Here is a 13,661-nt window from a genome sequence, read left to right as displayed (position 1 = left end):
TGTACTAGGCTATGCTCATCGACCGAATTTCATTTTAGGTAGATTGCACTAGGTTAGGCTTTCAAACAATACTGCCGAACTTATGACTTATGTATCAGTTCTTAACCATCTTTTATAATTAACAACCACTTACCAAAGAACGAACATAAACAGCATCGAGTATGAGGTAAACAAAAAATCAGGAATCAATTGTTTTGCAATTTTAAGGGATTTGACTTTAACATAAAGTATGGTAATTTAACTTTGTATGCGTGTTTTACATTTATGTACAGAAATATAAATAATAGTTCCATTAATACATTCGTTTCTGTTTTTAACTAAAAATTATTTCCCTGATTATTTTTGCAATAAGCTCAATCAGCTGACTCTGAGAATGTAAACATTAGCCTAGCCTACAAAATTCTTATGGCAGATGGTCAGATATTTTTATACATATGATGATGATATAACATGATGATAGTACAGTATACAGGTAGTGCTCGAATTACGATAATTCGACTTACGATAATTCGCTTTTACGATGGGATTAGCAATTAATATCGATACGACAATATTTTGAAAATACGTATTTTTAAATTTCGCAGGCAACAACGTACAATCAGGCAGCGTACGGTGTACGATACGTTGGCCCGAGAGGCTGGAGTAGGTACATTAATTCAATGAGCTGACCTCACTTGCCCTCGTTGTGTTGGAAGTTAAAATAGGTCAGTGTTCGTGTGCAATTTTTGTGCGTTTGTAAATACAGGTAGTGCACGAGTGACGATAATTCGTCTTACGATAATTCGAGTTTACGATGGAGTTAGCAATTAATACCGGTACGACAATATTTAGAAAATATTTTTAAATTTTGAGCAGGCACAAGCAACAGCGTACACTACAATTGCCGTAGAATCAGGCAGCAAAAAAGACCAACTTACAATAGACCAACTTCTTTTTCTCCATCTCTTTATTCCATCTTCTAGTTAAAAAAGTAAGAGAATAATAAAAGCATTGTTAGTAACCTTATACTCTTGCGAAAATGCGTACAGCCATAAACAACCGAACGAGACTCTGTTGTTTTGCTAATAACCAAATCGGATAACAACTGTTTTGCTTGTATTTTAACCATCGTATGCAGTTAAACAATTATTGTAGTTATGTTAAAAATGACGTTAAGTACTGATATGTTTTTACACTACCCTTATCCGCTTTGGAGAAAAGATCGGCAAGGAAATATACTGCTGCAGTAAAATTAAGCTGCAAGTTGTAGCTGGTGCTGAGAAAAGAATGTTCAAGCTGCTAATGACTATAAATTATTGTACATTGGCAACATGGATGAAACTCGACCGCAAATAAAATTGGAAAGTATTTTAATAAAAACTACTGGACATGAAAGAACACATATTACTGCTGTTTTCACGCCGATAAAAGATACATACGAAAAGCTCGTGGTATGATGATGAAATCAAGAGAAAATAGCGAACGGAATCTTGATTTTTTTTGTTTACACAAAACAAACGGCCAGCCGCCAACGTCATCAACTAACGAAAAAAATGGCTAAAATAATTTCACAACGAGACTTATTTAAGTTATATTTCGACATAAAAACACTTCGTATAACGAAAAATACATATGTCCCTTATAAATAAAGTATCTAGAGATTCATTTACGCTAACTAGAAGCAAGAAATGCCCTCTGAACCGAGTTAAATGCATCGAAATAAAGACTGCGTGATCGATTCCGAAACCAAAACATTTGATCGCTATGATCGGAATTTATAATGCAAAAGCAGTATAAGAATATTTACGATTGGATACAGTGTAGTAAAGCATAACTTTTTAAAAGATACATGGAAAATATGCACATTCGTTATTTTGATATTTGTATAATACGGCGATGTTATGTGAAAATAGAATACAGTATAATGTAGGCTAGGCTACCGTGTATGATATACGAAAGTGCAGGCCAGGCCTTGTTTGTTATTCAATTTCTCTTTATACTGACTTATCATGTCAGTGTGTAGTGTAGGCTAGGCTACCATATATGTATAGATGGTACTGATTACCCTATTGTAGGCTAGGCCATATTCGAGTTACGATTTTTTCAACAAACAATGGGTTTTTTGGAACCTAACCCCATCGTAAGTAGGGGAATACCTGTAAGTGGATTCAGTAAGATACCAGTTTCATTAGCATTAACTGTACCATAAATACAGCTGTAATAGCCTATTTGATATATGGAAATGGGTACTGTTATTGTAATGCTCACTCAAAGTCAGTAGGTAACATACATTTTATATCATGTATGGTGGTACAGAAAGATGCTATATAAAAATACATTAACCCTTAAACGCCTACTGGACGTATCATACGTCGACCAAAATTGTCTGTTGGGTGCCAAGTGGACGTACCACACGTTGACTACAAAAAATTTCAACCTTCGGTCAACTTTGACTCGACCGAAATGGTAAAAAAACGCAATTGTAAGCTAAAACTCTTACATTCTAGTAATATTCAATCATGTACCTTCATTTTGCAACAAATTGGAAGTTTCTAGCACAATATTTCAATTTATGGTGAATTTTTAAAAAAAAACTTTTTTCTTACGCCCGTGCGGTAACTGCCGAAAATTTCAGAAATTCTTTTGTCATTTTGTTGTAATTTTTGCACTGTTGTATATTAGCCGTTACATAAAGTTTTATATATGAAAATGTGTGCAATTTCATGTACAATACAACAGAAAATAACTCATGGTTGTAGCTATTATCAGTTTTGAAATATTTTCATATAAATCACGATAACTGCCAAAATTTCAACCTTCAGTCAACTTTGACTCGACCGAAATGGTCAAAAAACGCAATTGTAAGCTAAAACTCTTACATTCTAGTACCATTCAATCATTTACCTTCATTTTGCAACCAATTGGAAGTCTCTAGCACAATATTTCGATTTATGGTGAATTTTTGAAAAAAAACTTTTTCCTTACGTCCGCGCCAGAAATTCTTTCGTCACGTTGTCGTAATGTTTGCACTGTTTTATATTAGTCGTTACATAAAGTTTTATATATGGAAATGTGCGCAATTTCATGTAGAATACAACTGAAAATAACTCATGGTTGTAGCTTTTATCAGTTTTGAAATATTTTCATATAAATCACGATAACTGCCAAAATTTCAACCTTTGGTCAACTTTAACTCGACCAAAATGGTAAAAAAACGCAATTATAAGCTAAAACTCTTATATTCTAGTAATAGTCAATCATGTACCTTCATTTTGCAACAATATTTCTATTTATGGTGAATTTCTGAAAAAAAAAAAACTTTCCTTACGTCTGCGCGCGGTAACTCGGCCGAACATCTCAGAAATTCTTTCGTCATGTTGTCTTAATGTTTGCATCGTTTTACATTAGTCGTTACATAAACTTTTATATATGAAAATGTGCGCAATTTCATGTAGAATACAACAGAAGATAGCTCATGGTTGTAGCTTTTATCAGTTTTGAAATATTTTCACATAAATCACGATAACTGCCAAAATTTCAACCTTTGGTCAACTTTAACTCGACCGAAATGGTAAAAAAACGCAATTGTAAGCTAAAACTCTTACATTCGAGTAATATTCAATCATTTACCTTCATTTTGCAATAAATTGGAAGTTTCTAGCACAATATTTCGATTTATGGTGAATTTTTGAAAAAACATTTTCCTTACGTCTGCGCGGTAACTCGGCCGAACATCTCAGAAATTCTTTCGTCTCGTTGTCATAATATTTGCACCATTTTATATTAGTCATTACATAAAGTTTTATATATGAAAATGTGCGCAATTTCATGTACAATACAACAGAAAATAACTCATGGTTGTAGCTTTTATCAGTTTTGAAATATTTTCATATAAATCACGATAAATAGAAAAAATTCTACCTTCGGTCAACTTTAACTCGACTGAAATGGTCAAAAACTGCAATTGTAAGCTAAAACACTTACAGTCTAGTAATATTCAATCAATTAGCTTCATTTTTCAACAAACCGAAAGTCAATATTTCGATTTATGGTGAATTTTTGAAAAAACTTTTTACGTCCAAATTATTCATGCATCATTTTGTGATAATATTTTCTCTGTGTTGCTTTGATCGTTTTACATTTGTTATATACCAAAATCATCGCAATTTAGTGTACAATACAACTAAAAAAATTAACTCATTAGTTTTTAACCGTTTTTTTGCACGATTTGTATATTATGTAATTATTTTTTTTTCCGTTATATATTCCAATATTTATATATGATAATGATATTTTTTCATTTCTGATGGTTGCATACTAAACTTCAGGCAATGACAAAAAAATGAGCCAAAATGAACTCTTAATCTTAAAAACTAAGCGTGCTGTGATTTTTTGAAAAAACTTTTTTTCCTCTTCGGCGCTAACTCACCGAACGCTGCCGGCATACGGGAGACGTTTTTGTAAATAGAGGCTCGGCGTTTAAGGGTTAATGGTCATAAAACCATTGTAGGGTGTTGGTAAACACAGGTAGGCTACCTACCTACCAAATTGTGTATTATTTAGGGGAGAGAGAGAGAGGATAAGAAGGGGTTGCATTTTTTCAGTGTATTTATGCAGCATATTTTCTCATAAATAAAGGTGGGAAGGTAGATAATTGTCTTTTCCATAAAAGTTTCAGTTTAAAGTGTGATTGTTGTTATTTGTAAGTATATTGAGTGTTTACAGTTATGTGGTATTGGGAAGGTCATGTGAGGACAGGTGTAGAGTTGCCCTTAAACACCCCTAGATTTTATTACTTGCCCTTGAGAAGCCTGCTGCTGCATCCAATGTAGGTTCTTAGACTACATGTGGGACATGTATATTTGTAAATAATGTTTGATGTCAGGGAAGGGATCAGTCTGTTCTTCACTTTGAAAAAATAACGTATTGATAGAAGATTCCCTGGGATCAACTTCATTTTCAAGGCTGACAGTTCTATATTAATTAAATTCATGCATTTCTTTTTAAAGGTATCATGTACGAAAGGGAACTTGGCATAAAGACATAACTTGGTAGCAGTATATATGGTAATAGATGATTTCATTTTCAAGGTTAGGAGTTTGCTAGGTACTCTATAGAAGTATTGGGATGGGAAACAATTGTTACTGAAAATATTTACCAAAAATTCTATTTCTTTGTGAAGGCTGCCCAGCTGAAGGTTCAAGTATAAACCCTGTGGAGGAGGGTAGAGAGAGAATTTAGCTTAATTTAAGACAGTAAGATATCTCTTGATAGATTTTACAAGGTTAGATTATATTTATACTACAACTTCACTACTGTCTAAGATACTAATGTTATATGTCCTACAGACCCATTCAAGGGAAACCAAAATCTAGAGTAGCACATATTACACATCACATTAGCTAACAAGAGCATTTGACAAATAATCCATCCATGTCAGCAGATCTTCAGGCATGCAGGATCTCTGGATTTTGAATTAATATTTTTTTTAATTAAATGACAGCCAATAGACATACGCACATCAGAAACTCAATAGATTCTTTCTGTATAATTAGTTTGGTTGCACATTTAAACATTTGTGTTTTAAGTTATTTTTTTTACTTGTACTTAGGTTGCAATATATGGAACTCAGTTCATCAGTATGAAAACTTCTATCATGACAATATAGACCAAAGCCTTTATGACTGGTGGTATAGTAATGGTAGCTGGACTGGAGCTTATCAAGAATACAGTGAGGTTTCGAATTATGGGCTTATGGGTCCTAATGGCACCATGTATAATTCAAGATGTCAAGAGTTTATCTGCACAGCGAAAGACACCATCATCTTAACTCAAGAGATTCAGCAAGATTGTAAGTACATGAAACATTATTTTTCCATTACATAAAATGAACCAAAATCACTAGTAAATCTTAATATTTATGTAATAGTAAGAAGGAATTTAATCAAGAAAAGAAAAAAACTAAATTTTTTGATAATTTCTAAAAAGGTTGGAATGTTTTTGCTCTTTGTGTATGCATTTGCTTCTACAGTATTGTAAAAATATAAAGAAATGAATACTGTAGTCTGGTTTTCATAAAAATTCTTTCTCCCTGTTGTTCTGATAAAAAAGCTTTGCTCAAGATCACAAAATCAATTTTTTCGTACCTTGGGAATAGTTTATATCAATTTTTGTTTACAAGAATAGCTGTGAGTCAGTGGTTAGCTAAACAGTTCAGTGCTGAACTAGGCTAGATCCAACTCTTGTCGATGAAAATTTGTCATTGTTATCAAAGACAGATAAGATTGTGAAAAATAAAGTAAGTGAATGAAGTTTCATTATAATATTTATTATTTTACTCTTTCAGGTTGTGAATTTAACATGACATGGTACCATCATGCTCAACCAGTTTATAAAGAAGATTGCATCGGTTACGTCTGCTGGAATGGAACTTGGTTGAAAACTGACCACACTAAACTATATTGTAAGTTTATAAGTGCAAAACTTATTCACAACAAAAGAGATTAAGTTAGAGAGAGAGAGAGAGAGAGAGACTTCTATTGAGAAACAAGTTTCCAGTTAATTCCTTGAAACAGTACATAAAGAAAGAAGACAGCGAGAGCTTAAAGGTTTTGATTTTTTCTCGAAATTTATATATTTTCCTGCTTAAAATCTTTACATAAGTATGATACTTTTCATTTATGTAAGCATGATACATTTGATTTATCAAGAAAGTTACTTTCAATGACTGAGATATTTGTAACATTCCAATGACCAATACCATAGGTCCCAGTGATTGGCCTTTGGCCTAAATTCTATTTTGTTTATGCGACTTACCTGTCAGATATATATATAGCTGTATTCTCCGAAGTCCGACAGAATTCCAAAAACTCGCGGCACATGCAGTGGGGCCAGGTGGTTAGTACCCATTCCCACTGCTGGGAGGCGGGTATCAGGAACCATTCCCATTTTCTATTCAGATTTTCTCTGTCGCCAGTACTGTCAACATCTGTTTTCAGTACCTCCGTCTTTGGATTTCGTAAACTCGTTATTTTCCACTTAAGTATTCTATTTGACTTTTGGTTTTTGACTTTGGATTGTGGATTGGCATACGCTTTTGTGGAATTTGTTTTTGATTGCTCTTTGGATAATGTCTGGATCTAGTTATGCTAGCTTCAGAGTATGTTGTGTGAATGAGTGTAAGGTGAGGCTACCGAAAGCTTCAGTAGATCCTCACAATATCTGCATGAGGTGTAGGGGGCATGTTTGTTTGATAAGTGATCGCTTACTTTGCCTCCCACCCTGCTAATTTTTAGTTCAGGATTTCATTCTCGCACTAATAGTGCTCCTTTTTGCATCTGGAAGATGGCTAAGAAAATAGCTATAGAGGAGGTGCATAGATTGAGCGAGTCAAGCAAAAATGAAGGAGAAGCAACAATAACGCCGGGTCAATCAAAGTGCACGTCGAGAAAACGGTCTTGTAAGGCGGACGCTGAAGAGGATATGTTCAATAAAGATATCGTAACTATGTTGCTACAACAAAATCAAACACTTATGGAGTTATTAAAGGAAAGGTAAGGTTTGTTTTGGAAATAGTCTACCGAGAGCAGCAGAACTAGACGAGTGACGTCACGTAGGCAAATGGCTGCCTCCTAGTAAAAAGTAAACAAACGCAGCCGCGAGTTCAAAGTAGCACGGTAAACGTTAAAGATGCCATAATTTACTCAGGTCAGTATCAAACTTTAGTTTTAGTCAGGGTGAGGAGATAACCTACCATAGTTTTAGTTAAAACGACGAGAATAGGTTTTTATCTTGCCGAGACTGATTTATATCTACCGGCCTAACTTAGGCGAGCCAAATTCGTATAACTAATACTCGTAGGCTAAGCGGGAGTTAGTCTTCCCAAGTAGGTAGCCTATTTCACAAGATATTGACCGGGGGGCCTTTCTGTCAAGCATGTTTTATTCGCCTCTTCAAATTTTCGAGGTTAGATTAATTAAATCATTAGCAGACGAACTAGCCTACCTAGCCCCCTCTCCTGCGCCTCTTTCGTCTTCACCGTCACCTGCTTCGTCTCCCAGTCGTGCTCACCGCTCGCTGGATCGCCATCGTGACGCTCTGCTGCAGCTTGACGCTCCGCAAGCAGCTATCCTAGTGTTGCGGGCAGAGGACGCTTCTGTAGCTGCTCGTCAGGAAATGGACTCTCGACAGGACGCTCGGATGGACGCCTCTTTGGTTGCTCGACGTGACTCTTCAGAGCAATCAAAGACTGCGGGGAAGCGTAGATCCCATCTGCGTGTTGGTCCGCAAGGCCTTCGTTCTCCCAAGGCCTTGGGAGACTCTCTGTTTCTCCCATTGAAGAGGGAGAAGTCTCTTGTGAGTCGGAGCCTGCAGTCCATGAGCAGCCTCCCCCTTCCTCGTCTACGGACTACCAGGTGTTAGCCGGTTTTCTCAAGGACTTGTTTGGCGACAAGTTCAAACCCTCGGCTCCTCTCTCTCCTCCTTCGCAGTTTGCTTCGTCCTAGAAGAGGAGAGCGCCGGGGTTTGTCAAGATGACTTCGTCTCTGGCGACGAAGAAGGCCTTCAAGAAGGTTAACACCTGGATATAGGAAAGGAAGACCCAAGGCAATTCTTCTTTTGCCCTGCCTCCGTCCAAGCTGAGCGGCAAGGCAGGTATGTGGTACGAGACCGGAGAGGATGTCGGCTCAAGAGTTCCTTCGTCGTCCCAGGGAGACTTCGCTAGCTTGGTCGACGCGCCTAGAAGGTCCCTCCTGTCTGCAGGGAGAGGGGAACCAAAGTGTCCTGGACTATGTCGGAGACAGATCACCATTTGAAGGGTCTGTTTCGAACCATGGAGGTCTTCAATTTCCTGGACTGGTGTTTGGGGGCTCTAGACGTCAAGATTAGGAGTCCCGACTCGATCAGCCCTGGGGGAGCTGTCCAGCGTGTTGAACTGCATGGACACGACAGTCAGGGAGGGCTCGGAGGAACTGGCTTCCCACTTTGTACGGGCCTCTTGAAGAAGAGGGCCTTGTACTGTAACCTTCATTGCCTACGGCCATACCACGTTGGATGCACCGCTTCGTCCGATCAGCGAAATTAAGCAACATTGGGTCTGGTCAGTACTTGGATTGGTGACCGCCTGGGAACACCAGATGCTGTTGGCGCTCATACTTTTGCAGAGTCAGTTTCTCCGTCGCAGAGAGGGCAGATTTGTTGTTCGTCCCGTTTTCAAGCTATCTCTTCCCCAGTCCTTGATCAAGGATCTCTCCTCCAGCTTGAAGGAGAAGGCCACTCAAGACCTCTTGGCCCACTCGTCAAGACGCCCGGCAGTCCCTTTGACGTCGTTGTCGGGTCAGACCTTCAGGAAGCAGAAGCCCGTTCGTGGAGGAGCTTCTTCCTCGAGATCGTCTCCCCGAGGTAGAGGTCTTTCCAGAGGCGGAGCCCTGCCTAAAACAAAGGAGCATTAAGACCAGGAGATTGGATGGTCCCTCTGGACTTACAGGACGCTTACTTTCTCGTTCCCATACATCCCCAGTCAAGGAATTCCTGAGGTTTGTACTAGGGGGACGAGTGTTTCAATTCAGAGCTCTTTGCTTCGGGCTAAGCTCAGCTCCCATGATCTTCACGATTATCATGAGAAATGTGGTGAGATGGCTTCACTTGGCGGGTATTCGTATCTCACTTTACCTGGACGATTGGCTCATCCGAGCCTCTTCACAGTCAAAGTGTCTGGAGGACCTGAATGCGAATTTAGAGTTGACGAAGTCCCTAGGACTTCTAGTGAACGAAGAAAAGTCCCATCTGATCCCGACGCAGTCCATCGTCTATCTAGGGATTCAGATGGATTCAGTTTTCAAGCTTTTCCATCCCAGGAACGTCAGCAGCAATGCTTAGAAAAAGTCTCATCCTTCCTAGGGAAGGAAACATGCTCGGTGAGGGAATGGATGAGTTTGCTGGGGACCATTTCCTCGCTGGAGGAGTTTGTTTTCCCTGGGAAGACTTCATCTCAGGCCGCTCCAGTTTTTCCTGGCGGAAAACTGGATAGACAAGGAGAATCTAGAGGAGACCCTGAAGATCTCTCCCGTTGTCAAGAATCACCTGAGGTGGTGGCCCGACCCCTCGAGGTTGGCAGAAGGGGTTTCTCTACGCCTTCAGAGCCCCGACCTAGTGTTGTTTTTCTGACGTCCCAGGAGGGATGGGGAGCAACACTAGGGGGGAGGAAGTGTCAGGCACCTGGAGAGGGGAACAGGTGTCCTGGCACATCAATCTCAAGGAATTAGGGCGATCCTGCTGGCCCTTCAATACTTCGAGAGCCAAGTGTCAGACCGAGTCGTACAAGTAAATTCAGACAACACCACAGCCCTGGCATACCTCAAGAAACAGGGAGGATCTCGTTCCCGGTCCCTGTTCGCCCTGGCGAAGGAAATCCTGCTTTGGGCCCATGCGCGGGGGATCATCATCCTTACGAGGTTCGTTGCAGGAGTGGAGAATATCCGCGCGGACCTTCTCAGTCGACAGCGTCAACTTCTGCCGACCGAGTGGACCCTTCACGAGGAGGTATGTCAGGAGCTGTGGAGGTTATGGGGACATCCCTTGGTGGATCTCTTCATGACGTCCAGGACAAAGAGGCTCCCTCTATACTGCTCTCCCGTTCTAGATACAGGAGCAGTAGCAGTAGATGCCCTCCTCTGGGACTGGAAGGGTTTGGATCTCTACACCTTCCTCCCCTCAAGATTCTGGGGAGGTAATCAGGATGTTCTCAGCGCCGGAAGGGACGAGGATGACGTTGATCGCCCCTTTGGCCAGCGGCAGAATGATTCACAGAGGTCTTGGCTTTCCTAGTGGACTTCCCAAGGACGCTTCCTGAGAGTAGATCTGCTCAGGCAGCCCCATTTCGAAAGGTACCACAAAACTTCCCCGCTCTAAGTCTAACTGCATTCAGACTATCAGCCGACAACAAGGATCTTCACGATCTCTTGAGATCCTTTGAGACTGTCAGGGTACCTCATTCCAGGACGCCTCCCTGGAACCTGGATGTCGTTCTGAAATTTTTAATGTCAAATACCTTCGAGCCTCTTTCTTCGGCGTCTCTCAAGAATGTGACAAGGAAGGTTATTTTCCTAACTGCTCTGGCGACCGCAAAGAGAGCTAGTGAACTTCAGCCTGTCAGTAAACATGTAGGTTTTAGAGGCCATAATGCAGTATGTTCTCTAAGCCCTATGTTTCTTGCTAAAACGAGAACCCGTCTACCCCTTGGCCCAGGACCTTCGAGATTAAGGGTATGACGGAAATTCTCGGACAAGAACCAGAAAGAGTCCTATGTCCTGTCAGGGCTCTCAAATTTTATTTGCAGAAGACTCAGGAAAGTCGAGGTCCTTCGGACAGCCTGTGGTGCTCTGTCTAGAGGCCGGATTTGCCTCTTTCTAAGAATGCACTGGCGTTCTTTTTTAGAAGCACCATTTTAGACGCACTTTCCGACGTTCAAGACAGTGACTTGAGTCTTTTTGAAAGTTAAGGCTCACGAAGTTAGAGCCATTGCAACCTCGGTGGCTTTCCAGAAGAACATGTCCCTTTAGAGATCTTCTGGTACCACCTTCTGGCGAAGCAATTCGGTGTTCGCTTCACATTACTTGCATGGACGTGAAGACGACATCGAAGACTGCTATTCGCTAGGACCATACGTTTCCGCACTCCAGATCGGCCCCATAACGCTTCTAGGCCTGGACCTCTGTCGGACTCCCAGGACCAGGAGAGGGCATGTCAAAGCCACAAGAGGGTTACGGGGCTTCCCACCGATCTGGCGTCCCTTCGGCGGCAGGACCTGTTGTCACTTCTGCAGACACAGTGTTGCGGGCAGAGAGCGATACTCATCCTATCCTTTAGAGGTTAGGAAGTATATTTTAATCTTGATTTTGTGTTTTTACGTCAGATCAGCCCCATAACGCTTCTAGGCCTGGACCTCTGTCGGACTCCCAGGACTCAGGGAGAGGGCATGTCGAAAGCCGTAAGAGGGTTACGGGGGCTTCCCACCGATCTGGCGTCCCTTCGGCAGGACCTGTTGTCGCTCGCAGACACAGTGTTGCAGGCAGAGAGCGATACTCCTCCTATCCTTTAGAGGTTAGGAAGTATATTTTAATCTTGATTTTGTGTTTTTCGTCAGATCGGCCCCATAACGCTTCAGGCCTGGACCTCTGTCGGACTCCCAGGACCAGGGAGAGGGGCATGTCAAAGCCGTAAGAGGGTTACGGGCTTCCCACCGATCTGGCGTCCCTTCGACAGGACCTGTCGTCGTTTCCGCAGACACAGTGTTGCGGGCAGAGAGCGTACGTATCCTATCCTTTAGAGGTTAGGAAGTATATTTTAATCTTGATTTTGTGTTTTTACGTCAGATCGGCCCCATAACTTCTTCTAGGCCTGGACCTCTGTCGGACTCCCAGGACCAGGGAGAGGCAAGTCTAAAGCCGCAAGAGGGTGGTTATGGGGGCTTCCCACTGATCTGGCGTCTCTTCGCAGGACCTGTTGACGCTCTCGGTCAGGTGGTTGGTCTTTGCTCCTTTGCCCTCACAGTATGGTCTTATGATCTAGTCCCATTGTGGTCATGCCCCGTGGACAGATCATCTAGAACTCACCAGCTATATAGGTCACTACCTTGCTGGAGACTCTAGTAAAAAAGCAGAAGCAGGCTTGGGTAACAGTAATCACGAAGTCAGCTATGCTAATAAGTAAGGAACCAAGGCGTCAATCGCCTACATATATTTGTGTCCTAAATCCTATTCTGTCTCTTCCCACCTCCAATGGTGGGATTCAGCTGTATATATATCTGACAGGTGAGTTGCATGAACAAAATGATATTTTAATGATAAAATAAAGTTTGTTCATACTTACCTGGCAGATATATATAATCATAGTGCCCACCCACCTCCCCTCAGGAGACAGTGGCACTAGAAAATCTGAATAGAAAATGGGAATGGTTCCTGATACCCGCCTCCCAGCGGCGGGAATGGGTACTAACCACCTGGCCCCACTGCGTGTGCCGCGAGTTTTTGGAATTCTGTCGGACTTCGGAGAATACAGCTATATATATATCTGCCAGGTAAGTATGAACAAACTTTATTTTATCATTAAAATATCATATTCAGTTCAGTGACCAATACAAAGACTTTCATTCTAAATTGTAGTTTACACTTGAACCAAGTTCACATTTCTGCAAATTTTTCTATAGAATTGAGAAATGACTTCACTGTGAACATATCAAACTGTTGAGAGCCACATAATTTTGCATTTTTTTTTCTTTGCTTGATTTACTGTACTGTGCCAGTCATTGCAAATTTAGTTCACTCCAAGTATGATTATCAGCCAAGGGAGAAGCAGGCTTTAGAAGAGGCTGCTCCACAATTAACCATCTGCAAACAGTAAACAAGATCATTGAGAAAACAAACGAATATAAAATCCCATGAGTAGTAGCACTTGTAGATTACACCAAAGTATTTGACTCGGTCGAAACTGAGGAGGTCATGTCAGCGCTGGAAGAACAGGGAGTTGACTCAGTTTACGTCAATGTCCTCCGCCACATCTACGACCATGCAACATCATTTATTCACCTCCACAAGGACTCAGAACCATTCCAGCTCAAGGGAGGAGTCAGACAAGGTGACACTAACTCACCCAAACTGTTTACTGCCTGCCTGGAGAATACCTAA

General features: G+C 40.9%; 1 protein-coding gene and 1 pseudogene across 1 annotated transcript in view; both read left to right on the top strand.

Annotated features, from left to right (window-relative positions):
• LOC136841779 (uncharacterized) overlaps window positions 1-13,661 on the top strand; it is a 213,259-nt gene that overhangs the window by 41,074 nt on the left and 158,524 nt on the right. The window contains exons 5-6 of the mRNA XM_067109065.1: window positions 5,591-5,830; window positions 6,326-6,442. Coding sequence (XP_066965166.1) covers window positions 5,591-5,830; window positions 6,326-6,442 — 357 coding nt within the window. The remainder of the gene's footprint in view (window positions 1-5,590; window positions 5,831-6,325; window positions 6,443-13,661) is intronic.
• Window positions 9,009-9,125, top strand: LOC136842198 (5S ribosomal RNA; annotated as a pseudogene).

Source organism: Macrobrachium rosenbergii, chromosome 9, assembly GCF_040412425.1.
Source record: "Macrobrachium rosenbergii isolate ZJJX-2024 chromosome 9, ASM4041242v1, whole genome shotgun sequence".
NCBI lineage: Eukaryota > Metazoa > Arthropoda > Malacostraca > Decapoda > Palaemonidae > Macrobrachium > Macrobrachium rosenbergii.
The sequence above is the reverse complement of the archived record's forward strand: the minus strand, read 5'-3'. Positions and strand labels throughout refer to the sequence as shown.